Source organism: Trachinotus anak, unplaced genomic scaffold, assembly GCF_046630095.1.
Source record: "Trachinotus anak isolate AG129_WGS33_773 ecotype Australia unplaced genomic scaffold, CSIRO_AGI_Tana_v1 ptg000032l, whole genome shotgun sequence".
Classification (NCBI taxonomy): Eukaryota; Metazoa; Chordata; class Actinopteri; order Carangiformes; family Carangidae; genus Trachinotus; species Trachinotus anak.
In genome coordinates, this window is record NW_027273883.1 from 5,574,049 (window position 1) to 5,599,233 (window position 25,185).

Consider the following 25,185-nt stretch of genomic DNA (forward strand, 5'->3'; position numbering starts at 1 on the left):
GTCGAAATTCGCAGTGAACACAAATCTCCTGTTCTTTGTCACTTGGAACGAGCTCAGTGGAAGTTTAATTGTGATGCCAAGAAGTCACCTCTGGTCAACAGTAATTACACTAATGACTGTCAATCACAAATCAAAGTGCGGGGGGGAGCAGCATTCCTTATGTGGACCTTCTGATTGGAGCCAAACAGGCTTAAAACCCAGAGTCTGAACCAGATTGTGAAATTTAGACAAAGAAATAACAGAAGCAATTTACAGGAATTAGTCAACAATGTAGACCACGGCAGAAATTCTAGATCAGGGGTATTCAAAGGTCCAGAACAGCTTTAACTCTTCCTTTTCTCTTCCTTTCCTTCTTATATCCCACTCCTCCACTCTCTCCACTTAATTCTCCAACTCTTGTCTCCAGTGTGTGTATGTCACCCACTGTTGCACGGATTGGCTGAGTGGCATCACATGACCAGTGCCGTAGAGTCTAGAAAAACTGTGCTGGTTAAAGTAGAAACACTCTGTCAAGACAGTAATCCCCAGTAATTTATGGCTTATAAGTCCAGAGCTGGATAGGATTTTATATATATAATGAATGGCTGCGGTGTCAAGAAAGTTCCTGGTTCCACCTTATATGTTATTATAGGGAGCAGTGATGCACATAAAAGTAAAGTTTATTTATATACAGTTATTAGTCACACAGTGCTGTACAGTTCCATAAACAATTAAAATCAGTCAAAATGTGAATTTATAGAAACACACAGCACAGGAATACAGTAGAGTATCTGGTAAAATATACACAACATACCTGAAAGCCGGTTTACAGTTAGTTCTCAGAGTCAGCAAACCTCAGAGGTGCAGGTAGAATTCTTCACAACTTGGGCGCTGCGACCTCAAAAGTTCAGCTTCTGTTTTGGGTCCAATTCCTGATTCCTGGCAAAATTATCTACATTTTGAAACTCACAGTGTTGATGATTCCCTCATTAAACCTTTTATCTGTCCTCATTCTTCTTTATCAGCAGAGATAAAAAAAAAAACAAACAAATCATGTCAGCCTTCTCATTGTAGTGACTGTCGCTGGTTAAAATGACAGACATCAGTAGTCTGTTCTCTGGTTAATGCGCTCTCTGCAGCTGGTGTATTACGGACAAAGACAAAAGACGCATTAGTTTCTAACATCACTTATTAGCATGAGCAGACCTGTGTGTCCCTTTTGAAATATGGACCAAGAGATTTCTTTTGACCTGAATGTGTTCCTCTCTACATCAGGACATTATCCTATTATTTTTATATCACGACTACTTTCACCTACGAAAAACAGACAGATGCTGAAATTTGTGTTTTTGTTTTTCTGTAATACAGATTCTGTGTTTGCGGGGGCGATGCCCACCATGGCCAGCGTGAAGCTGTCCACAGGTCGACCCATTGTCAACCACCCCCACTACGAGGATGCAGGTCTGAGGTCAGTGGAGCAGAGACACTAGAGGGAGGTTCCAGTCAGAGTGGTGTGTCCTGCTCAGTATACAGCATATACAGTACAATAACACACAGCAGGACCTTTTTCATTTGATGCAAACTGGATAATTAGTATATACGTACATACATACAACTGTATAGGGATGTGTGCAGTTCATCGACTAAATGATTAAACGTTGCCCCCTTCACCAGTCGGTACCAGGAATACTAGTCTGTTAAACTTAATATTTCATTAATGTACAACACTGGTCAGCTGTTTGATCGAAGATGTTACACAGCCACTTGCTACTAGCAGAGGCTGCAGCTGGTTTGTAATGTTGGTATTATTTTTCTAGCACACTGCTGATTAAACTGTGACTGAAGTTGTCCTCCCTCTTGTGCATTGTAACATTGCTCTGCTGTGTTGCCTGCAGGGAGAGAACCAAGCTGGTCTACTCCATGTACAGCCGCATGTCTGGAGAAACGGTGAAGAGGAATCTGATGAAGCTGGGAGTGGACTTCTTTGTCCTGGAGGATTCCTGGTGCACCAGGCGAACCAGGTACCCCAACACCACCAGTGCCCTCTCACAGAAGAGTTTGAAGTGTTGCCTTATTTTGATTTTGTGTGATGTTTTTTTTTTTTTTTTTTCTAATTCATCTTTTCCTTTGTCTCTCCTCGTCCAGGCCTGGGTGCAGCATGCCAGAGATCTGGGACGTTGAGGATCCCCAAAACATTGGTAAAATTCCCCTCTGCACCCACATATCCAGGAACTCACGCCCCCACTTCACCACAGTTTTTTCCAATGACATTTACAAAGTCCTCAAAGTCCCCAAAGTCACCAAAGATCTCAGATAACACCGCAGGATGGACCGGTCCAGCACCAAACTCCTTCTTTCCACCACTTCTTTTGTACGTTTTTTTGATCAGTCACCGCCGTTGCTGCTTTTTACCTTTCCAAACTCAACCCCCCGACAGTTCCCCCTTCTTTCGCGGTGCTTTGATTCACTCAGTGGTGGACTAATAATAGGTTGGATATGCCAAAACAATCTGCCACGAGTCTCTCAGCTCTTGGTAACCTCATGGTTCTCAGTATTTCCCTTGTTCCCCACATTTTTGCCAATCATCCTCCTTCCTGCGTCTTTCTCGTCCAGCGGCGTTCCCATCATGCTCCAGCCGGTGCCCAAGTGAAAGCCAAAAGGTGTTGTAGCTCTTCGTTTAGCTTGTTACATTAGTTCTGTTATTTGAAGAGAAGCTGTTCAAACATCATTTTTGCGTTTTACTTCAACTGTTTTCGTGACTTTTGCTTAAGAAGTAAATTTTGTCTGGCAGGACCAATCGATGATGTCCACATACTGTGAAGCAATACCCTTTGCAAACTTGACAAAAGCTGACTTCTTCTATTGTTATGCACAGTGTTGATCTGAGAAAAAGAAAATCAGATTTTTTTTATAATTTATTTGTGTGAATATTTTTATGGAAAGACATTTTCTTTTGAAGCCAATAGTGTTTTAAGAGTCTTGCGAATCACAGAGAAAAATTCTGTTCTTGTGTTTGGAAGCTTTTGAAGTCTTGTTAATACATATCACTCAGTGTCGATGTCCAGATCGGTTTCACTCAAGAATATTTTTAGCAAACTTTTGTTCTTAATTCAGTTCTAAACTGGCTAAAAGAGCTTTTTTTATGGCCAAACATAGTAAAAAAAAAAGTGGTTCTAACCTAACTGTGCCCTGTTACAACATTTTTGTAAATACCCAAACAGTTGTTTTGTACAATACTGACGTGCGGCCTTTAAAAGGTTCTTTGTGTTTCTTAAATTATTGTTTATTGCCAAAGGAAGTCTGGTGATCAAAGCTGGGTGTTCGGGGTTCTGTAGCATCAGTTTGTGAGTTCTGTAACAGCCAATCCAAACTATTTGTAGCAGTGAATTTAATGTAATTGGTAGCAGGTTGGTGGGCTCCCTTATCGGTTTAGGCCACATTAATAATTGTTTATTATTTTAATGAATAAGATTAATTCGTTTTCTTGCTAAGAGTTAGATGGGGAAATTGAAACAACTCAAGTCTGTAAAGTAAATATGACGCTACAGTCAGCAGGCAGCCAGTCTTAGACAAGGCACATTTGTTTATATAGCACCATTCATTCAAGGTGCTTTACAGAGGCATGGAAATACATTAACAATAGACCATTAACATTACATTAAAATATCATTTTAAAACAATGAGTAAGTAAAAATGTTTAAATATCAAGAAGTCATATTAAGATTCAGGTAAGACACTTAGACCCCATTTTAAAAGAGGTGCTGCAGAGATAAGAGACATTAAAAAGAAGCAAATGCAAAGATGTAATTAAGTGGTAAGCTGCAGCAAATAGTGATGTTTGAAGACCAGATTTGAATGATTTCAGGTGTTCAGAAAGCTGGTTCCACAGGTGAGGAGCAGAGAAACTAAAAGCTGCTTCACCCTGCTTGGTTCTGATTCTGGGAGTAAACCTGTCCCAGACCACCTGAGGGGTCTGGATGCTTCACAGCGTACAGGTAGATCAGAGATGTATTTGGGCCCAAGACCATTTAAAAAGTTTATAGCTGGATTTTAAAATCTTATCATTTTACACAGAGGAAGCCAGAGCACTGATTCAATTATTAGCACAGCATGAAGACTGGAGGCAGGAGGAAACTGCTAGTCTGGTTTTGTCGAGCTAGTTCAAAAATACGCCACCAAGCACCTCTAAAAGTGTTAAAACCACAAACTGTGGAGTTGTCTGTGGACTATTTCTTGGTCCAGGTGCTTTCTTAATGGCAAGAAAGCAAATAAGTGTATTTTCCACAATGTTGAATTGTTCCTTTAACAGAGAGGAGCCACTGAAGAACCAAACCTTCATCTTACTCTCTGAGCTTGAATCTAACCACATCCACACAGACACTGTTTCCTTCTGCTCATTTACTGCAACATGACTGCATGTCCTTCAGTCATTGGTCACTTCTTATCAGATATTCCATCATGATTTAAAAAAAAAAAAAAAAAAGGCTGCCAGTTTTCTGTTGGCTTTAATGTGTTTTTGTTTGTTTGTAATGGGTTGAAATCATTTCCGTATGATGCAACTCGGGATCAATGATTTCACTGATCGGGCATCAGAATGATGTGAAAGAACAAATGAGATGAGAGAGGGGCTTTTTTCAAACAAAACAAACACTCACAATTCAAAACAAGCTTCTGAGCAGCTGAACAAATCACACAGCTCACGATTAATCTCTTACATGTTGTGCATTTATGTACTTCTCGTGTGAGGACCGAGGATGTGACGATGTGGAAGTGATCTTCAAGTTTCCGTTTTTAAAGGAGTGGGGCTGTTGTCACATTTCCCCAAACACTTTGACACAAGTAGTTTATTCCTGTCGCAGGCGTAGGCGTGTTTCAGATGTCTTTTATAATATTTTGTCTATTTTGTCTGTATTTTAAAAAATAAAATATTTGCCATCAGCAGCATATTTTTTTGTCTTTAATTTTAAAATTTAATAATGATACAATAATATAATCATAATAATACCTGCTGTAGATAAACTTGTGGTATTGGACAGTAGGGAAGGAGGATGCTCAAATGAATCTAGTCTACAGGCATAAGGCTGAGGCAAACAACCACCGCCTATAGTCTACATGTGTACAGGTGATGGCACCTGTGCACCTTTGAGCACTTGATCTCATTTGACTAAGTTTGGCTAAGTGCTGGTGTCTGACTGTGGTTTTTCTGGGCTTTATTAATCACAGATTCAAACAGGAGAAAATCAACCTGGAAGTGAACAAAATAAAACTGAAACAATCATCTGTCAATCAACAGAAGAACTCAGAGCATGATGATGTCACAGTGAAGTTGACGTTTGACCTTTTGGATATAAAATGTCATCACTTGATGAATTGTGATAAATTGTGTCATAATTTGTAAATGAATTTGTGAGTTATGACCAAAAACATGTTTTATTAAGTCACAGTGACCTTGACCTTTGACCTCTTGCCCACCAAAATCTAATCAGTTCGTCCTTGAATCCAAGTGAATGTTGAAGAAATTCCCTGACAGACTGGCTCCCAGCTTTACAAATGGCTGAATTCTCTGCTTCTCTTATGTTTAACACTGAACTGAAGACTTTCAGGTTTTGGACTTTTGGTCAGATTAAAACAAGGCATTTTAAGACATCACCATGGGCTCTGAATTTGTGATTGGAGTTTTTTTATCCACTATCTCCTTGAAATTTCTTGCACCAGACAAATCAATCAAAAATTAATCAGCAGATCAATGGTAAATAAATGCCCCACCATGCAGTGAGGGTGAATCAGGAGCGTCTTCCTGAGGATCCTCTTGGTGCCTTTTAGTCGTCGTCCTCTTGTGCTTCTGCAGTGAAGCTGAATCTGCAGCTCGCTCTCGTCTGCATTTCACTCCATCACTGACTCTCAGTGATTTCACAGACAGAATCTCTAAACTCATCTCACAGCCGAGCAGTGGGAAGTGTGCAGTTTAATAACCTCAGATTGGCCGGGGAGGGAGATGCATTTAACTTCCAGTGATAACCTGTCGTCACGGCACAGGAAGCGCCGGAGAAATGATTTGTTGTACGACCAGACGAGCTAATTAACACTCAGCTAAATAAATGTCCTGTCTTTGTGTCTCTGTGCTGCTCCGCCTGCTGCTGCCAGGGTCTTCCTGCTAAACAGATGATGAGGGAGAGGCATTAATCACATGTCACTCTCAGCAGAATTTATTGATTTAACAAATACATATTCACAGTCAGTGTCTCTTCCTTGATTTGATTTGATTATTTGAACCCGACACAGAATTAAATAGATCAATGTTCCTAACATTGGCTGATGGAACTAACAACGATATTGTACATTTAGCTCATCTATTTTCAAACTGATTTAAGGTGAAGCATGAGCACTATGAAACTCAACTTTTACTAATGTGAGCCTTTTAGACACTGCAGCGGTCCTGCATTAACACTTTGCAAAGAAAAAGTCTGAGACAAACTTTGCTCCATGTTTCACATAATTTTATTTGTTTCTAATCTGTTGATCCCATTAGTTATAATGGTAACGACTAGATTTTTGCAAATGAATTAAACTTTTAAAGCTAATCCAGGACAGAGCCGTACACCTCCACCTCGCACAGGCTCAGGTACTCGCGTCTTCCGGGGATGAGCACGTTAACGTAGCGACCGTCCAACCCATTACACGGGAATTCAACAATAGCGCTTGCTGGGATGTGTGTGATCACAGCGCACCTGGCAGAAGAAGCAGAAACCACTTTGTTAAAAAGGTTGACTAAAAGACAGGGAATTCCTTTTCACCAGTGGCACTGGGTGTTTTTAGGCTTCACTTTCTTAGACTGTTGGTGTGGTGATGTTTTTATTAGGGTTTGGTGGTGATAAAATGAAAAGTGACTAAGTTTTCTTTCAATTCCATACAATAGACCTAGACTGATATATCATATGACTGATTTATCAGCCGATATTGGCTTATTGCAGATCTACCTATTAGTGTATATGTTGGCCAATAAATAACAATAAACTGCAGTAAAGAAATGCTAAACTAGGATTGAGGTAATTAAGGAAAAACAAATATCAACCAACTAAATATCAACATCACTTTCAGTCGAGCTGTATCATTCAGTCTGCTTTGCTGTAGAAGACTGGAGATGTTAACCTGCATCACCATTTTTAGCTGCAAGATAAAACTACTGAGCTCCTCTCATAAGACAAATGTGCTTAGTTTTATACATTATATTAGTATTGTAGTTAACAGTCTGTAAACTACCTGGGATTGTTGTTGCCATTGTTGTCAAGAGAATCCCCGATGCGGATCTCTGCACCATTGAGTCGTTCTGAGAAAAAATCTCGGTTGACGATTTTAACAGAAAACACTTTGTGGGTTTTGCGCAGATCCAGTCGCCACCACGGGTTGAGGATGTAATCTGTCTGAGTACAGGAGGCGTCTTCCCACTTGGGGGCACGATTCCCATCTATGGCATTATAGGCGATGCCAAATCCAAACAGTGACGCCTGCGTGGCTTTTCCTTGGAGTGCCAGGTTTTCTCCTGCAAAAACAGTGTGGAGTAAGCACTGACACCTACCGGGGATTTATTTGTTTTAATCACATTAAAGTCAAGACAAACTGTGCATTTGCTTAAGTATGTCACAACCTGTAGTTTGGGAGGCAGAGAGGCTCTCAGCAGAGACGCTGTCTAAATGATAATGCACTGTTACTTTTTATTTGAACAGTAATTGTGCTATGTGCAAAGGTTTGGGCTTAATAAGGGCCTACTTAGTCAGTACTTAGAAACCCTGACCTTTTGTCAGATATCACAGCTTGCCGATGCTTTTTCTAGCAGTTAAGAGTTTTTCTTTTCTTGATTTAGGATCGTTTTAGCTTCTTTATCACAAATACCACACCTTAAAATGCATATCACAAGACTATTCAATACATTGGGCATGCACAGGACGCAGACTGTCCACTCTGCAGGTAATTAGTTGCAGAAAATACTGCAAATGAGATACAGCAAAGGAAGTTGTGGTGTTAAAATGCAGAATTTAACGGCAAAGCAGCTGCTTGCAAAGACAACAAGGTCAGTAACATTTGTAATTATCCATGTTGCTTTCGCCACTGTTGTCAAGGCTGCTGAGACCTCATCAGGGAGCGACTGTGGGCATCTACATCAGTATTTCTGAAGGTGTCCCTTTCTGCCTGTCCAGACTACAACCCTGCAGCCCTGGAGTTTTCAAACTAAAATGTGGTCAGCATTGTTTCCAAAAGTCTCAGTTTTAGGCGCTCAAAAATGTATCAGTATGGAGCCTAAGATCCACCCACAGCTGACGTAAAGCAGAATATTTCTACCTCTGTGCTGAACAGTTAAAAGTTGTTCTCTTCATCAAATGCTCAAGCTTTCCTCTAAACAAGCCTTTGGTGATTTTACCCTCATCTGTCCACAGCACTTGTTTCCAAAACGACCCTGGCTTGTCCAGATGTTGTCTTCATGCTGACACTCCAGACAGTGGAAGTTTCAAGCTTCAAGTGCTCGTGCTCATATTCTAGACCCTTCCTGCTTTGCAAGTCCCGACAAGTCATCTTAATGAGGTTCTGAGACTTTACAAGTAGAGGGGTACCCGAACTTTTTCCCCTCCTTTAACTAAGATTGTAATTTTCTTAGAGAGGCAACAACTGTGACCACTAATAAGCTGAGAATCACATTCATTTTATCTATACATTGTGATATGGCTCAAATCCTCACCAGTTGGGGCACGATACCCATAAACCTCCACTTCACAGAGTGTAAGAATCCTTTCTGTACCAGGCAGACGCACAGTCACATAACGTCCTTCCACTCGACTGCTGAAAGTCAGAGTGTGTGAGCTCCCTGCAGGGATTGTAGAAATTACACCAGCCCTGAAAGAAGAGAGGAATCATTTCATTAATGACGCTCAGAATCTGCTTGGGGGATTCTGTGATGCAGTGGTGTGATGGTTAATGAAACAGGTCGGCTGTGACTGGGCTGGCTGGACTTAAAAGTTTGATTCTTTCAACTGACTGTGGCAGAATATGAATGAGTAATTCCTCCTTTGCTTTAGCCTTGAGCCGTTCTCACTGGTCCAGAGGGAAAATGTGGTGATGAATATTAAACAGTGCAGAAATGAAAATAAGCAGCAAAATTACTTTGGAGGAAATATAAGAACATAATGGCTGCTCATGCTGTTGTTTTTTTCTTTCCTCTACATCCTATAACTATCAATAAGCACTCACACTGGGTTTGCAGCACCATTGTCCTGTAAAGAGTTGCCAATGTGAATCTCTGCCCCGTTGATTCTTTCTGCACAGCAGTCACCTCTGTTGGTGATGATGACGGATGTGACAATGTAGGACTCCAGCAGGTCCACTCTCCACCAGGGATTGGTTTGTGTTATCGTCTGGGAGCATGAACCAGCTGAGAAAGTAGACTGACGGTTTCCATCAATGGCGTTGTAGGCAGCTGTGAAAACATCCCTCAATCCCTCGAAGCGATGAGACTGGGTTGCTTTGCCACGCAAAGCCACATTTTCTGCAACAGAAATGGACACAGCTTTATGTTGCTGATTACTCCTGTGGACGAACTTATTAAACCTATTTCCATTAAGAACACCCCTCATTATGACACCTTTGCTTGTTTACACTATATCAAATAAAGATGGCCTGATTGACGATGATGATGATGATTTTAGACAGCATGCCAGGGTTCTAGGATCAAAGGTGTAACACATTACACAACAGCACTGCCGTCTATCCCGCCATGTCGATTTAGCTCTGTGATTACCTCCACTGCATAAAGGCGGAACAGCAATTCCCCCCACAATGTGTTCATACCTGTATATTATACAGTATCTTAGCCATTATTTAAATGAGAGCACCAGATGTGTGTTTTGAGAAAATGTGTACCGGTGGTGATGTTTTATAGTTGACACATAACTACAGGTATCTTCACATCATACTTACGATAAGAGTAAGCTGAGCACGTCCACAAGATGAGCAGCAAAAGACATAATGCGCTGTGTTTCATAGTTCTGGTTGAGACAGGAAAGAGAGAATTGTTGATAGAATTAAGACTGCAAGTGACTGACTGATGAAGACCTTCAGGAGGAAGACTAATGGAAGAAAGATGGCAGAACTTTGCTGAATTAACTTAAATGAAGAATAGTTTTAAACAATGATGGATTTTTTTAAAGCGATAAATAAGGACACAAAGCTAGTTAAAGGTCCCATATTGTAGAAAGATTTCAATGTGTTTTTTGATTATAAAGCAGGTCTAGGTTCTATATTAATACTGAGAAAGTATCAAAGCCTCAGTTCACAGAGAAATGCCCTCTGCCTGTATTCAGAAACTAAGCACTGTATTAAGAATTGACTGAAACGCAGCCCATTAACACCACGTTAACCAGCAGTCACGTCCAAGTTCCTGATTATATACCCATGAGGTCATCTGACAAAATCATCAGCCACATCAGCGAAAGACAAAGGTCGTTCTCTGATTTTGGCTATATTAACTTGTAAAATGATCATTCAGAGAGAAGACTAGAAGCTCATTCACATCAGCTGATGTGCAGTCAGCATAGAGTTGTTTCTGCAGGCTCTCACTTGCAGGGAGATACTTGCGACTCTCCTCTAAGGAAAGTAGCTAAGCTTTGTCCGAAAAGTCAAAAGATAACATGGATGCTGAAATGAAAACCAAGATGTAAGATTGTTGTCACGACTAAAACTGACCAGGGTGCTTTTTCAGACATGCAATCCACATGAAACATTACGGTCACGTTAATGTAAAGTGGTGAAAGTCTGACGGGGGCTTACGATGAGAGAAACGAGAAATAAAATGCTCATGCTGCTCTCTGCTGATAGCAAATGTTTTATCCCTGGAGTCCAGTGATTCAGCTCTTCTTCAGCTGACCTGTACCCGGTTAAAAACCCTTCAAACCAAGCAGTTTGTGGAAAACTCCCCCATACAGTCAATCATTAATGAAGATAACATCAATCGAAAACATCACGGAGTCTGCTCCTATTTATTTGAACTGCATTTCAGTGGTCAGCTAAGGACATCCCATGACAAATTCCAGAAATTTCACCTAATGCACACTTTGTTTTCCTCACAGAGAGATCAGAGAGCACGCATCCAACAACAACCTTTCAGTAGGACTTCTGTTCTCCTTTACTCATATCCAACCTCTTTAGTTTCCTTTTTGGAGAATGTTTGCCCACTAATTAAAAAGCATTCAGAGAGATCCTTCAATACAGTCAATTGCTCAAAATGTGTTATTTATGTTTTGTATTTATATATTTTTACATTCATACATACTTATCCTTAGGAATCATCTGTGTCTTGTGTTTTTTTGATGTTGCTCGTCTGGCTTTTTCTTCCTTTGCTCCAAATTAGGAGCAGCACTCCTAATTTCGCCGTATGCCAAGCTTACACTGACAATAAAGGCTTTTTAATATAAATACAGAAGACGTGTTTTAAGATACAGTCCGTTATCATGTATCAATTAAGATATATCATGTAGGCAGTCAATTAACCAGTTTCTATAAATATGTAAATATATTTCATTTCAGAGAAACTTATCACTTTAAGCAGATTAATGTAAGAACAAACTCACAGAAATCATTTTGCACAGTAAAGTTCAAATATCCAGCTCGGTGGAAACAGTGGCAGGCAATGCTTGACCAGTTAAAGCTAAAAATAGACACCAGTTGGAGGATACTGAAGTGGAAGTGATATCTCTTCTTACATCTGATCTCAGAACAGCTTTCTGTCCTGTAAAGGATTTGCTACCTGTTTGCATTCATCATGCAATTCACTCCCCTCTTGTGGTGGCAGCAGGGAGTTGTCTCTGGAAGGTAGTTTTGACACCATCTATTGTAGTTTCTGTTATTTTCGTGGCCGTGTCCCGTTGACAAGGACTGGAACTTGTCAAGCAGTGAGGGCTCCTGCCATTCTGGGATTATTTATGATGAATTATTATTCATGCAGCATTATACGCAAGCACAGATGTGTGGAAACTAAACTGGCGCATTATGCGGCAGCAGTAGCAAGTAAACAAGCAAATTACACTGTAATTTATCATCATGTACAAGATTTGCTGACAGTACGTGCGCACAACCTTGCAAGGATTGCTGCAGTGTAACTTTTAGAGTGACCTTGAGATTTTGGCATTAGCACAGTGACAAAGGCCCCGGTGGCTGTATGGTGGCTGTACGGCGTAATGATTTTCTGGACATCATTGCCAGAGGAAGTGAAATCGGTTGTCTTGGAGATGAAGCCTCTGGGAGGGCACATCAGAATCATCTAATGACTTCACTCCAAACAGTGCGAACAGGCCCACTCAAATATTTGTAGGGACGTCCCTACTGTCCATGTGCAAACACACATCCTTGCTATCATCTGTAGAGAACTGAACAGCAGGTTTTCCAGGTGTTTTTTGGAAAAGGCACAACTGCATCTTCTATCTCAAATGACCTTCGTGTTCAGGGACAGAAAGTAGAAACAGCAGTGTTTTAGTATGTGCGTGTTCTGAAGGGAGCAGGCAGCTTGTTTGCTGGCTATAAATACACTTTAACACAGTGAAGTTTAAATGCTACACACAGGACCAGACTTGTGGCCTTTTCCCTCCCATTGTGCAATACAATTTAAATGAGGAAACGTCAACGCTCTCTGCGTGTAACTTTTTCCTTTATTCATAGACAAACTAACACAGACAATTCAACAACATTCTCCAGACGGTCAATCATTAAGATCGACATTAATCACAGACTTCATGGAGTCTCCTCTCATGCATTTTAATGACATTTCAGTGGTCAGCTGAGGACACAGAATGGCACACTCACAGAGATGACTGCACTGATGCAACACTGTAATTTCATTCACAGTTACTTTAAAAATTACATTGAACTATAAAAATGACAATAATGAATGATTTCACTCTTTGTTATGAGGCAACAGTGAACAACAACAGCTGTTGTTCTGTGTCCTCCACCGTCTGAACACAGATCTCTGGCACAGATTTAATTAAATCATAATTAAGTCTGTTTAAACCACAGCATCACTGATAAAAGTTTTAAATACCAATCTTTGTGTTTTTGCTATTGTTAATTACAATATTATTGGGTGTTTTTCAGTGTAAAAGGCTGTACGACGATCAGACTTTCACTCAAGGTCAAGATTATTTTATTGTCTCCCATAGAGAAAATAGTCTCAGATTAAGGGAAATGATGCATGAAAACCAAAGATCACATTAAAGTCACTTGCCTTTGGAGAACTGGATGAATCGTAGTTAGTTACTAAACTGTGTTGCTGTGAACTGACCAGGTTAACACTGTGTTGTTGGTCAAAATGCTGTTGTAGGCTGAGATGCAATTTGGAGGTTCTATTAATAGTGAATGACAGCATGATGCACATGCCAAAATATCTCATCACCTCAGGTAAATCAACAGCGGGAAGAGACACGCTTTTTATTACAAACTGTCTGAAATTGCTCCTTATCTTGCACTTTATTTACCATCCAAAATTGGATTTGTGTCCAGACTGGAAACATATTTAAGCACAAAGTAGTGACCTAAAGAAAATCCCACAATGGAACAAAATTTATTTTTTTTTTAATTAAAAATAAAAAAAGAAGGAAAGAAAGAAAAAAACATACTTTTTGCAGTTATTGTCATACCAGGAAATGATGAATGAGTTCATGAGGAAGTGATTTCAGACAAAATTGTGCAATTTATTGCTTTACATGTTGTTTTTTCTGGCAATATTGAAGCTTAACCTGTGATTTCTTGTTAGTATGAGAAAGGGCAAAATGTTATTATGCATTTTGAACTTCCTCAGATCTAGTCCAGCCTGGAGCCATACACCTCCACCTCACACAGACTTAGGAACTCCTCTCTGTCGGGGATGACCACATTAACGTAGCGACCGTCAATCCCATCGCACTGAAATTCGGCAACAGCACCTGCCGGGATGCTTGTGATCACAGCGCACCTGGCAGAAGAAGCAGAAATCACAATTGTTAACTCCAAAAAAAAAAAAAAGCTGGTTAAATAAATTGGCAAATTTCAATTAAGTAAAATAAACAGTTGCTTTAAACATGCTCATGTATCTACTCTGGCACAATCCAAACTTGTGTTGGTTTTCAACACAGCATATACTGAGAGTAAAATAAAGGTTTTGTATACCTAGATTTGTAAGTAACTTTGTACATGCTTTAATAATGACAGTAATAATTAAATTCTGTATAGCGCTTCTATTAATATAGTGTTAACGAAGGACATGAGAGACAGTCACGTCATAATATTTCTAGAAGCAAAACCAGATAAATAAGATAGAATGAATGAATTTAGTAGTGTGTTTAGCTGTCATTACAAAAAATATATAATATATACACACCAAGTCTGATCTAATTGAGGGCTTAGTAAGTCAGTGATATTATTAACCTGGAGTTGTTAATGTTTTGCAAATTAAAAATAATTGTATATATTTCATAATAAAAGATTTCTGGCCACCAGGGGGCAGCATAGCATCGAATAAACACAAGATGTTTCCTCCTTATGGAACCATCATGACAAATGTGCTAGCAAACAGTTGTCTACACATCCTATTAACACAGTGCAACATGGAGATTTATTTTGAGTTGTATTTCAGGCCACCTGATGAATGTAAATCCAATATTAACTCCTTTCAACTCTGTTTGCCCCCAACAACTCAGCTAAATGCACCAGTGAGTTCATGCTAACTCTGTCTGCCACCTGGTGGTGGGAAGTGCACAGTGGGTTGAGCAGAGCTTCTTTTTTTCACTGCTGCCTCAGATGGAAACTACATTATAAAAGAGAGTGAAATTGAGCCAGTACACTGAAATTGCAGGCCATTAAATCAATGAGTCAAAACACACACACCCAGTAAAAAGGGAACAGCAAATAATTATCTGTGGATTAACCCCATTCATCTAACACACAGTACTGTCACCCACTGCCAACATGACAAGGCTCTACAGCCATGTTCACTCCACAGAGGAGAATTAAAAACCATGCCAGCAGCTCTGCGAGCCTGCACTTCAGCACAGCGCGCAATGCTAACATCAGCATGTTAACAGGCAAGTTAAAACACTGATGTTTAATAGGTCATGTTTACTATGTTAACTATATGAGTTTAGCCTGTTTTCATGCTAACATTTGCTAATTAGCATTAAACACAAAGTCAAGCTGAGGGTGGTGCGAATGTCTTGAGTTTCGCTGGTATTTGGTCATAAACTAAAGTACTGGACAAACTGAAATTTTGACCTGGTGTTGGCGTTAGATGAAACTCAGAGGATCACCAAAGTTACTATCGTTCATCCTGAGCTGGACATGAATGTGTGACTTGAATATCATGGCAATCCCTCCTAACAATTCAGTAAAAAACAAAAACCTCAACCTCACAGTGGTGCTACAGGAAAAATCAGGGATCACTAAATTCAGCCGGATTCATCCTCTGAGGAACATGAATGTCAAGAAAATTTCATTGCAAACAATCCAATTGTAGTTGAGATATTTTGGTTTGGACCAAGCGATGGACAATCCGTCCTCTGGCGTGGCTAAAACACATTGATACGCTTAGCTGTAAGATATGTTGTGTTGAAATGCATCTGGAGATATGAACAAAGAAATTATTACTTCAAGTTACCAGTTTGTAGACTACCTGGTATTGTTGTTGCCATTGTTTTCGAGAGAATCTCCGATCCGAATCTCGGCTCCATGGAGTCGTTCTGGGTTTTCATCTCTGTTTGTTACGTTAACAGAGAACACTTTATGGGTTTTGCCCAGGTCCAGTCGCCACCAGGGACCGATCTCATTCTTTGTGTGAATGCAGGAACCCTGGTCCCAGTTGCTGGCGCGGTTCCCATCTATGGCGTTATAAGCAATGCCAAATGAATATAGTGATGACTGTGTGGCTTTTCCTTGGACTGCCAGGTTCTCTCCTGCAAAAAGAGCATCATATAAATATGCATAGTCTCTTTGTCCTATGACTCATTGAGAAAATGTGTTTTAATTTGCAGCCATAACGTTGCAAGATACAGGCTGGATTAACCAGCACTTTCTTTAATGCAAAGGTAGACTGTAAGTTTTTATTAAGTATCACAGTTCACTTTATAGAAAAGATGAGAATTATTAATTACTGTCCTCATATATTCATGGAATAGTTTAGATTCTCACCAGTTGGGGCACGGTACCCATAGACTTCCACTTCGCAGACTGTAAGCATCTTTTTTAAACCTGGTAAGACCAAAGTCACATAACGTCCCTCCACACGATTAGTGAAATTCAGTGTGTCCGATTCGCCTGCACCCATGATGGGAATCATACCAACGCTAACAGAGAGAGAGAAAGAGACAAACGTGAATCAAATGTTACTCCTGCAGCCCTTAAAGGTCCCATATTTTACCAGTATTTCATTTGAAGTGTTGATATCCATAGGAAGATAAATTTGTGGTTTTAAGAACCAAAAATCATCTCAGTGTAGGTTTACATCTCCTCTCTCCGGCTTCTCTCTGGATCTCTAGTAACAGCAGGTTGGTTAGCCAATCAGAAGAGAGGATCTGAGCCTCTCCTCTGATTGACTGAATGTTTACTGAGTGATACAATAAAAATATAGCAGCAAGAAACTGTGGGTGGGTCTAGGTTGGAGCATGGCAGAGAGCGGTGACTGTTTTGTTGTGACATCACAAAGTTACAGAAGTCCTGACGGCTCATTTTAAGGCTCAGTTTCCGAATACTGTGTGCATTTCTCTGTGGACTGAGGCTTTGATACTTTCACAGTATTAATATAGAGCTTAGACCTGCTTTGCAATCACAAAAGACATGGGCATATCACTTCATATAATATGAGGCTTTTTAGGGTTGAATGGTAACATGAAGATTAAAGAAACAGACTTGTTGTTATTTGTGACTGAAGGTTTGGTTCTTTAAAGCTGAACTGAATGTTGATTTCTTGATTTTGTGTAAGGAATTCTGAACTATAATGATACTACAGCACAATTATTCAAAAGGATAAAACTGTTTTTTGAAATGTTTGTGGAGCTAGCATCTCAGCTTTAGCTTTGTGGCGGACAGTTCCCATGACAAAGATTTGACTGACTAAAAATTCAATAATTACTCAATTATTATTCACTTCATATGTTCATGATAGGATGGCAAACGAGTCATGGAGTAACAAACAGTGCTGTTTGGCCTCATTAACTGCCTGTTTGGCCATAAAGTTGTTATGAACAATTTTTTTTTTTAGTTCCCACCCACAAACATAGTGCACCAATCAGATTACTGGTACCACCATGGTGTGCTTTTTGGAGCGAATGTAGGGGCATAAGTCATTTTAAAAATCTTTTTTTTTTTTAATAATAAAACTTTGATCGAATAAGTAGGTGAGTCAAAACAAACACTAGAATATATTATGTACTGATTTCTTATCAAAAATGCACCACTAACAACCTTTCCTTCTTCCCCTATAGAGCCTTTTAACTCTTTCTGTGACATAACAAAGGGGAGGTGAAAATGAGAAAAATGCTGAGACAAATGAAAACACAAAATAAAATGCAGAATAAAAGCTTTTTTTAAGAAAAGAAAAAATCTCCAAATTACACGATATTGTCTTATTTTTTGTATTCACTCACACTGGGTTTGATAAACCGTTGTTTTGTAAAGAGTTTCCTATGTGGATCCGCAGCCCGTTGATTCTGTGCTCACAGCAGTCTCCTCTGTTGGTGATGATGACGGAGTTGATGATGTAGGTGTCCAGCAGGTCCACTCTCCACCAGGGATTGGTGTGCTCATCGGTGTGGGTGCACGATCCGGACCCGAATGTACTGTCCCTGTTTCCATCAATGGCATTGCTGGCAGATCCAAACATGTGCTCGTAACGGTCTGACTGGGTCGCTTTTCCACGCAAGGCCACATTCTCTATGAATGAGACAGTTGTAATATTAAAGATTGTGAATTGTTAAGATTAAATCCATATCTAGTCTAATAATTTTGCATTTTCCTGAGAGCTCAACAGACTGCAATCAAGGAAAATACACAAAAATAGAGAAAAAAAGGAAGGGTTAGGTATTTGTTTTGGTCTGAGATGCTGGGGGCAAAACTACATTAGAAATTCTCATGCATTTATTGCTGGAGTTGAGAAGCTTTTGCCCCTGAAGACTTTATTTCTCTGTGTAAGGAAATAGCTTGCTTCCTTACGGCACCAACTACAGCTGGATTTTCAAGCAAAACACTCAAGACAAGACTTTATTTATTAGGATAGTGTTTACTTTTCTACCTCCTCTTTCTAAAATGTGTATCTTACAGTACACATCTCTTTACACGCAATCATCAAATGACAAATGTTTTTCAGGAATGCATTCTACTGCATGTGGTGATGTTTTTACAATGAAGAGGTGGGATCATACTTACGATAAGTGGAAGCTGACGATGTCCACTCGAGGAGCAGCAGGAGGAAAACACTGAGTTTCATCATTCTGGTTGAGATAAATAACAGTTATTATAATAGACAATATTTTAAAAAATACCACCTCTGATTTGTCTTTATTACTGTTAGAAATATATTGTTTGAGAATTGTGGATGAGTGATTATAATGATAGTTTTGGATGTGACAATCAAGAGACTGGAAAATGAGCAGAAAACGAGACCATGTTTGAGTCTGAGAGTCAATGGCACAGCTGTGTGTAGGTTATATTTCTGTGAGAACGAATCCGGGCCACTGTCATTTAAATGTAAAATGTAATGTAAAAACAATTAAAGGCACCAATCATAGGTAAAGTTTAGGGAGGCCGGGGGTGTATCCTTAGCTATTATTTCTGAGCAATTTAATAGTAAAAAACTCAACTGAATGCTCCCCGCTTTAAATGTGAATCCTAAAAATGTACTTAAAACAAGTTTGATGAACTGCCATACTTAAATTTACCTAGTGGAAATTTCAAAAGGATAAAACCACAAATTAAAAAAATTAAACTATTTCTATAAAATAAATTCAAGCCACATGTACATTTCAACATTAGGTATTCAGTGCAGATTAAAGATTAATATTCAAAATATTACAGCTATTTTATTTCTTCCTCATGTTGCAGAGGTCCAAAAGTCCCCACTGTTCATGCTATAAACATTTTTGTAAAGTAACACGCTCAAGTCAAGAGAGCGAGATACAGGAAAATTAATGCACTAAGGTGATCTGATGCTGCAAAGACATAAAACGTGTTACCTGGAGACTTGGGCAGAGCGAGCGCGTTCTCCCTGGAGTCTGGTGATTCAACAAAAAAGATAACAAGCTTCCAAACCCCTAAAAGCTTGGCAATTTCTGTGCTTTTTATATGCATCTCTACATCAGTTTAACCACAATCAACATCCAACCAATCATCAGAAATCAGATCATATTCACTTTCAACACTATCCAACCATATGCTATGTACATTTATTTCACTTCCCTATTTGTGAAATACATGTCAGAGGTCAGCCAAGACCATTCCCAGAAGTGTTTTTTATATAGTATTAAGTCAAGAGTAGACACTAGAAAGCATAGTAATAAAATCAATGTCACACTCACTCAGTGGTGTCACTGGACATCCTCTGCAGACTCTGGTTTGATTAAAATGAACTATTTTAGTAGACGCGTTGGAGTTTAAAACAAGTGAAGATTACTGGCTAAGCACGGGCAAATAGGTTTGCACATAGTTATAGTCATAGTTATACATATAACCAACCACTTCAAGTGCACACAAGCAACAGCCAGCTCAACTCAAAGTGAAAGAGTGTATCATACATTAATGGGGTTTGTGTGATTTGGGAAAAAGTGGGTCACAGCGGATGAGCAGAAGGTGGTGTGAAGTGCAGCCGCCCCTTCACACTACAACTGCAGTGCACATCTGCATAACCAGTTATGTCTCTGACTTTGAAACCATGGAAAGTAACCGAAGTACCAAGCAGTTAGAGACAAAGAACAAAAACAAGTGTAATGTTTTATACTGAAAATGCTTCGTTGCAATTTTTTTTACCTTGCACAATGTTCAATTTCCCAAGAACTTCTCTGTTAAATGTGTCACTTGAATGTCTGTTTCATCACTTCAAATGCTCTGCTACTTCTCTTTTGCTCTCTCACTATTTTCGATTCTCTTGAATTTACTTGTATCTGTAACTATGTGTTTTTTTACGCCTTATTCTAAAAGTGCCACGACAGCAGCATAGAAATACTGTTACAAGTAAAAGTCCTGCATTCAAAGGTTTACTTGAAGTACAAAAGCATTAGCAGAAAATACTTACTTAAGTACGTACTTAAAGTACTCTTCATTCAGAATGGCCCATTTCAGTACAACATATATTATATAATTAGATTATAATTACCGATGCATTAAATTATGGATTCATCAATATAATGCTGCAGCTGGTGCAGGTGGGGCTAATATTAATTACTTGATATACTGCTGGGTAGTGTAGTCTATAATAATACACGAGAATTTATGTGTTGATTATACAGTACATACTTGACTAAATGTACTTAGTTACATTTCACCACTGACAATGTGAAGCAGTCCAATTATTTTCAATATGACAACACTTATTATCGTGTGTTATTGCACTTGGAGCATGTCTGCTTATACTGGACTGTTGTCAGTTCAACCCATAGCCATTGAATCAGTCAGAGTTGTCTTAAAGGAATAGTTAGATATTTTTGGGAAATGTTCTTTTTTTCCCTCTCTTGAGAGAAGAGTTGGAGGAGACTCCACGCTCATGTCGGGGCGGCTGTGGCTCCGGAGGTAGAGCAGATCGTCCACTAATCTGAAGTTTCCCCAGCTTATCCTGCTCAGAGTTGAAGTGTCCTTGGACAAGATACTGACCAAAGATTGCCCCTGATGGCTGTTCAGCAGTGAATGAGTGTTCAGTCCATTTACCACTTACCATTATCTGCACACTTAGAGTGCAATCAACCCTCACAATCATACATGGGAATTTGTCACATGCTATCACGATAGTAGTATATCCTCACGATGCCCGCACCAACACAGCTAGTTATGTCATCCGTGGTCAATGTACAATCTCATTAATACTTTGTCTTGTTTGAAGTCAAAATCTCTGCCTCATTTTAAATACATAAAGTAATGTTCTGTTTTTGTTGTTGAAATTGTTGTTTTCAGTGTCAATATGCCAAGAACTAATTCAACACTGATTCAAAGAGGATTGCTTTGTTCTGTATTTTGTTATCTCAGCTTCCCATAGACAGTAGACATAATCTGCAGCCTTGGATCAATGTAAATTTAGTTTACATTGTTGTGAAACTGGTTTTACATAATCCTGTGTATTGGTTGCACTGTCATGAATGTAGCATCACTGAATGGGAGTACTTCATACATAATCACTCATTTAGGTGAAAGATGTTTCATGTTTAATGTCTCCATGTTATTATACAACTAACAAATATCTTCCCCTGATTCTTCAAGATTCATCACAGTAAGACGTCCTGATAGAAGCTGAGCTTGGCGATACTGGCAGATCTCTGTTTATCAATGTATCTTAAATCATACAGTGGGCCTCAAGTGTTGCACACATTGCTCATTTTCTCAATAAAATTTCTCAACTTTTCTCATTTCCCCATCCCGATGACGGATAAACAGGAAGAAGCTAAACACAAGGCAGTTTCACTGTTGTTTCCCACAGTTACATCACATTTCTTATTTTTATTTTTTCTTACAAATCTCTGTTGGCTAAATTACAGAAATATCTGTTATAATGCAGTGTAGTTCAACACAACACTACATCCTCAGAAATGATCATACATGATCACCAGCACCTTCAGAACCTCTATTTACTGCACACCGAATGAAATCATCATGTGTAACGACAAAGGTCGTTATACATGATATTTTATTCACTGAACCACCACATGATTATTGAAGAAAGTACTTGTCAGACCTACTGATAATAAAAATAATCATTAGTTGCAGCCTTAGAGGGTGATGATGATGATGATGCTGCTTTGTCCCATGGTTTCTGTGTATTAATTACTTAAAATAAGGGAACACAACTTTAAAACAAATTAGCTCAATATAAACAAACAATTAAGGCCTTGAAACTTGATTTTGACACACTTCTGTCATAATTGATATTCTAGTAAGTGGCACTAATATATAATTATTCACATTACTTAGACCCAAATAATATGCATTAAATCTGGCTTATGGGGACCCTGGGGGACCCCTAATCCAGCCTTGGTCTGTGCAGGTTAAACACAATGTAATTTCAGTGTCATTAAGTAAATTTTGAACCTCCTCAAACTTAATCTAATCTGGAGCCGTACACCTCCACCTCACACAGGGTCAGGTACTCTCTTCTTCCAGGAATGACGATGTTAATGTAGCGACCGTCCATCCCGTTACACTGGAAGGTTTCGGTGAAGCCTGCGTAGATGTGTGAGATAACAGCACACCTAGAGGAAGAAGAGTTGATTTTGGCAACTCATTGAGTATCATTAAAAGTGGATAAATAATATTAATATAATATATAGTGCCAAATCAGTATTCTTGATTTGTTTATTTATTTATTTAGATTGATCTTAAATATGCTGTTTCAAATAAACACTATGGCAGATCATTCTAGTCGTATTTTGATTAATAGTCTGTAAATTACCTGGGATTTTCGTTGCCATTGTTTCTGAGAGAGTCTCCGATGCGGATCTCAGCTCCGTTGAGTCTTTCTGGATAAGCATCTCTGTTTGTTATATTAACAGAGAACACTTTGTGGGTTTTGCCCAAGTCCAGTCGCCACCAGGGACTGATGTTGTTGTTTGTGCAAGAGCAAGAAGCCTGGTCCCAGTTGCTGGCACGATTCCCATCTATGGCGTTATATGCAGTGGCAAATGAATATTGTGATGACTGTGTAGCTTTTCCTTGGAGTGCCAGGTTCTCTCCTGCAAAAAGGACACAGCTGAAAACATCGATGCTACCTGCAGAAAAACATGTCAATGTGTGCAAGTCTTGAACCTGAAATCTATTTTTATTTACACGTTGTTTCCCTTTGCAGTGGTAAGAAGAAACACTACTAAACAATGGAGAAGTTATGGAGATTTGTGTTGTTAACTTGGATAAGTATTGCAAAAAAGCAGCTCGCAGTAGTAGTAGTGTGTCATATGTCAGCATCCACGGTATGTTTATATCTATTAGTAACAGGAAGTGAAAGTTTCCTCTTTCAAATGAATGTGGTTCAAATTGTGGTGTGACCATGGCTGTATAGGAAATGAGGCGGCGGCATCATGGACCTGGGGCACGGTAACCGTAAACCTCCACTTCACAGAGTACAAGTTGCCTTCCAGGACCAGGTAGAACCACTGTCACATAACGTCCCTCCACACGTCTGGTGAATGTCATTCTTAAAGACCGGCCTAATGGGATTTCAGGAATTACACCGACACTGAGAGAGAGAGAGAGAGAGAGAGAGAGCAAGATGAATTTTGTAATTCTGTGTTATAATTGCCGTAGTTGAAAGTAACAGGTGAGAGTTTCATCGCCACACCTTTCATTAGCCCTCTGAACAGGGAATTTGTAAATGAGCATAATACTCAGTTAAAACTACATAGAAAAATAATACCAAGAAATCCAGAGAGAAACTATTAAATGTTTCTGGAGGTGAGTCGCATCACATGTAATAAGGAACATTTCTTTAGCATCACAATGAAATACAATGTTAACCTTTGATAATAATAATAACTATTTATAAAGCACCTTTAAAAACTGAGTTTACAAAGTGCTTTGACAATCGAATAAAAAAACAGTGATATGTAAGAGGCTCAGAAGGCAACTTAAAAACAAAAGTAGTACAGAAATGAAATAAAATATAAAATATACTTTGATATTAATAAGGACAATTAGAGAGAGTAGATGCTGTATAAAATCATATACACACATACACACACAAGCACAAACAATAAAAGCAATAAAACTATGATAAAGAGGCAATAAAAAGATGATATTACATAAAAGTAAGTCTATAAAAATGAGTTTTAAGAAGTGATTCAAAAGAAGTCCCTTCCTCTAGCTTTATCTCCTCAGTCGGGTCATTCCAAAGTCGAGGGCCCTGGTGGCAAAAGCGTGGCCACCTTTCGGTTTAAGCTTCAGCTTTGGCTAATGGGGCTCCTGCCTGAGGATCTAAAACTGCGTACTGGCCCATATGAGGTGAATAATTGTGTAATGTAGGCCTGGCGTGCTTTAAAAGTGATCAGTAAAAAGAATTATAAAACATAAAGGGAGTCAATGAAGATAATGTGATATCATCCGTTAAAACATGTAGGAAGCTGTGCACTCACACTGGGTTTGCAGCACCATCGTCCTGTAAAGAGTTGCCAATGTGAACCTCTGCACCGTTGATATATTCTGCACAGCAGTCATCTCTGTTGGTGATGATGACAGAGGTGACAATGTAGGACTCCAGCAGGTCCACTCTCCACCAGGGATTGGTTTGTGCTATAGAGTGGGAGCATGAACCGGCCCCAAATGTAGGCTCACGGTTTCCATCGATGGCGTTGTAGGCAGACGCATATGCAGAGTCTGCTTGGTGTGACTGAGTTGCTTTGCCACGCAAAGCCACATTTTCTATGAATGGGAGAGTTTAAATAAACATTAACCAGACCAGAGCATCCAGTTAACAAATCAACATAACACATACAACCAAAATTAATCATTATTATCACTCCACTTGATGATACTTACGATAGTTGTAAGCCGAGCACGTCCCCAGGAGGAGCAGCAGCAGGGCTGAACTGTGTTTCATTGTTCTAGTCGAGGCTAAAATCATAAAAGAAATCCAGTGAAATCTCTCCCAGATCCGACTTATTTGTTCCAGGAGTAAAATATCCAAAATAAGAATTAAATATCTGGCAGCAAATAAGAAATAGCCTGAAGCTTTAAGCACATGCACACAAGAATTAAATTAGTTTTTTTTTTTTAAACAATCCTGTTTAAGTACAACCTCATACCTTGACTTGCTAAATAAATTCAGAGGAAGACGAGGAGTCGCTGTGCTGATAAAGTGCATATTTATATGTGCATCTTATCATGGCCCTTGTCCTTTGCCCTTTTCCAAATGTTTAGATAAGGCTCATTTAAAATATAAAGTAGGTCAGTGATCAGCAACCATTGATGATGCTGTAAAAATAGGCTCTTTGATTTTGACTGGTGGTCACTCATTTA

At 39.2% G+C, this 25,185-nt stretch overlaps 2 protein-coding genes across 3 annotated transcripts in view; one reads left to right on the forward strand and one right to left on the reverse strand.

Annotated features, from left to right (window-relative positions):
* dpy19l1l (dpy-19-like 1, like (H. sapiens)) overlaps nt 1-4,917 on the forward strand; it is a 29,647-nt gene extending 24,730 nt beyond the window's left edge. For both annotated transcript variants that reach the window (XM_071469811.1, XM_071469809.1), the window contains 3 exons: nt 1,348-1,447; nt 1,875-2,000; nt 2,125-4,917. In XM_071469811.1, the coding sequence (XP_071325912.1) occupies nt 1,348-1,447; nt 1,875-2,000; nt 2,125-2,296 (398 nt within the window). In that variant the 3' untranslated portion in view covers nt 2,297-4,917. The remainder of the gene's footprint in view (nt 1-1,347; nt 1,448-1,874; nt 2,001-2,124) is intronic.
* Nucleotides 4,918-6,556: 1,639 nt separating this feature from the next.
* LOC139612898 (uncharacterized) lies at nt 6,557-24,781 on the reverse strand. The gene is made up of 15 exons (XM_071469043.1): nt 24,706-24,781; nt 24,303-24,588; nt 23,259-23,410; nt 22,631-22,910; nt 22,287-22,430; nt 18,409-18,473; nt 17,631-17,916; nt 16,177-16,331; nt 15,662-15,941; nt 13,822-13,969; nt 9,946-10,132; nt 9,220-9,514; nt 8,711-8,865; nt 7,240-7,519; nt 6,557-6,707 (listed from the first exon to the last, which is right to left on the reverse strand). Exons 1-15 carry the CDS (start codon nt 24,764-24,766, stop codon nt 6,557-6,559), a joined length of 2,925 nt encoding a protein of 974 aa, XP_071325144.1. The 5' UTR covers nt 24,767-24,781.
* Nucleotides 24,782-25,185: the final 404 nt, after the last annotated feature.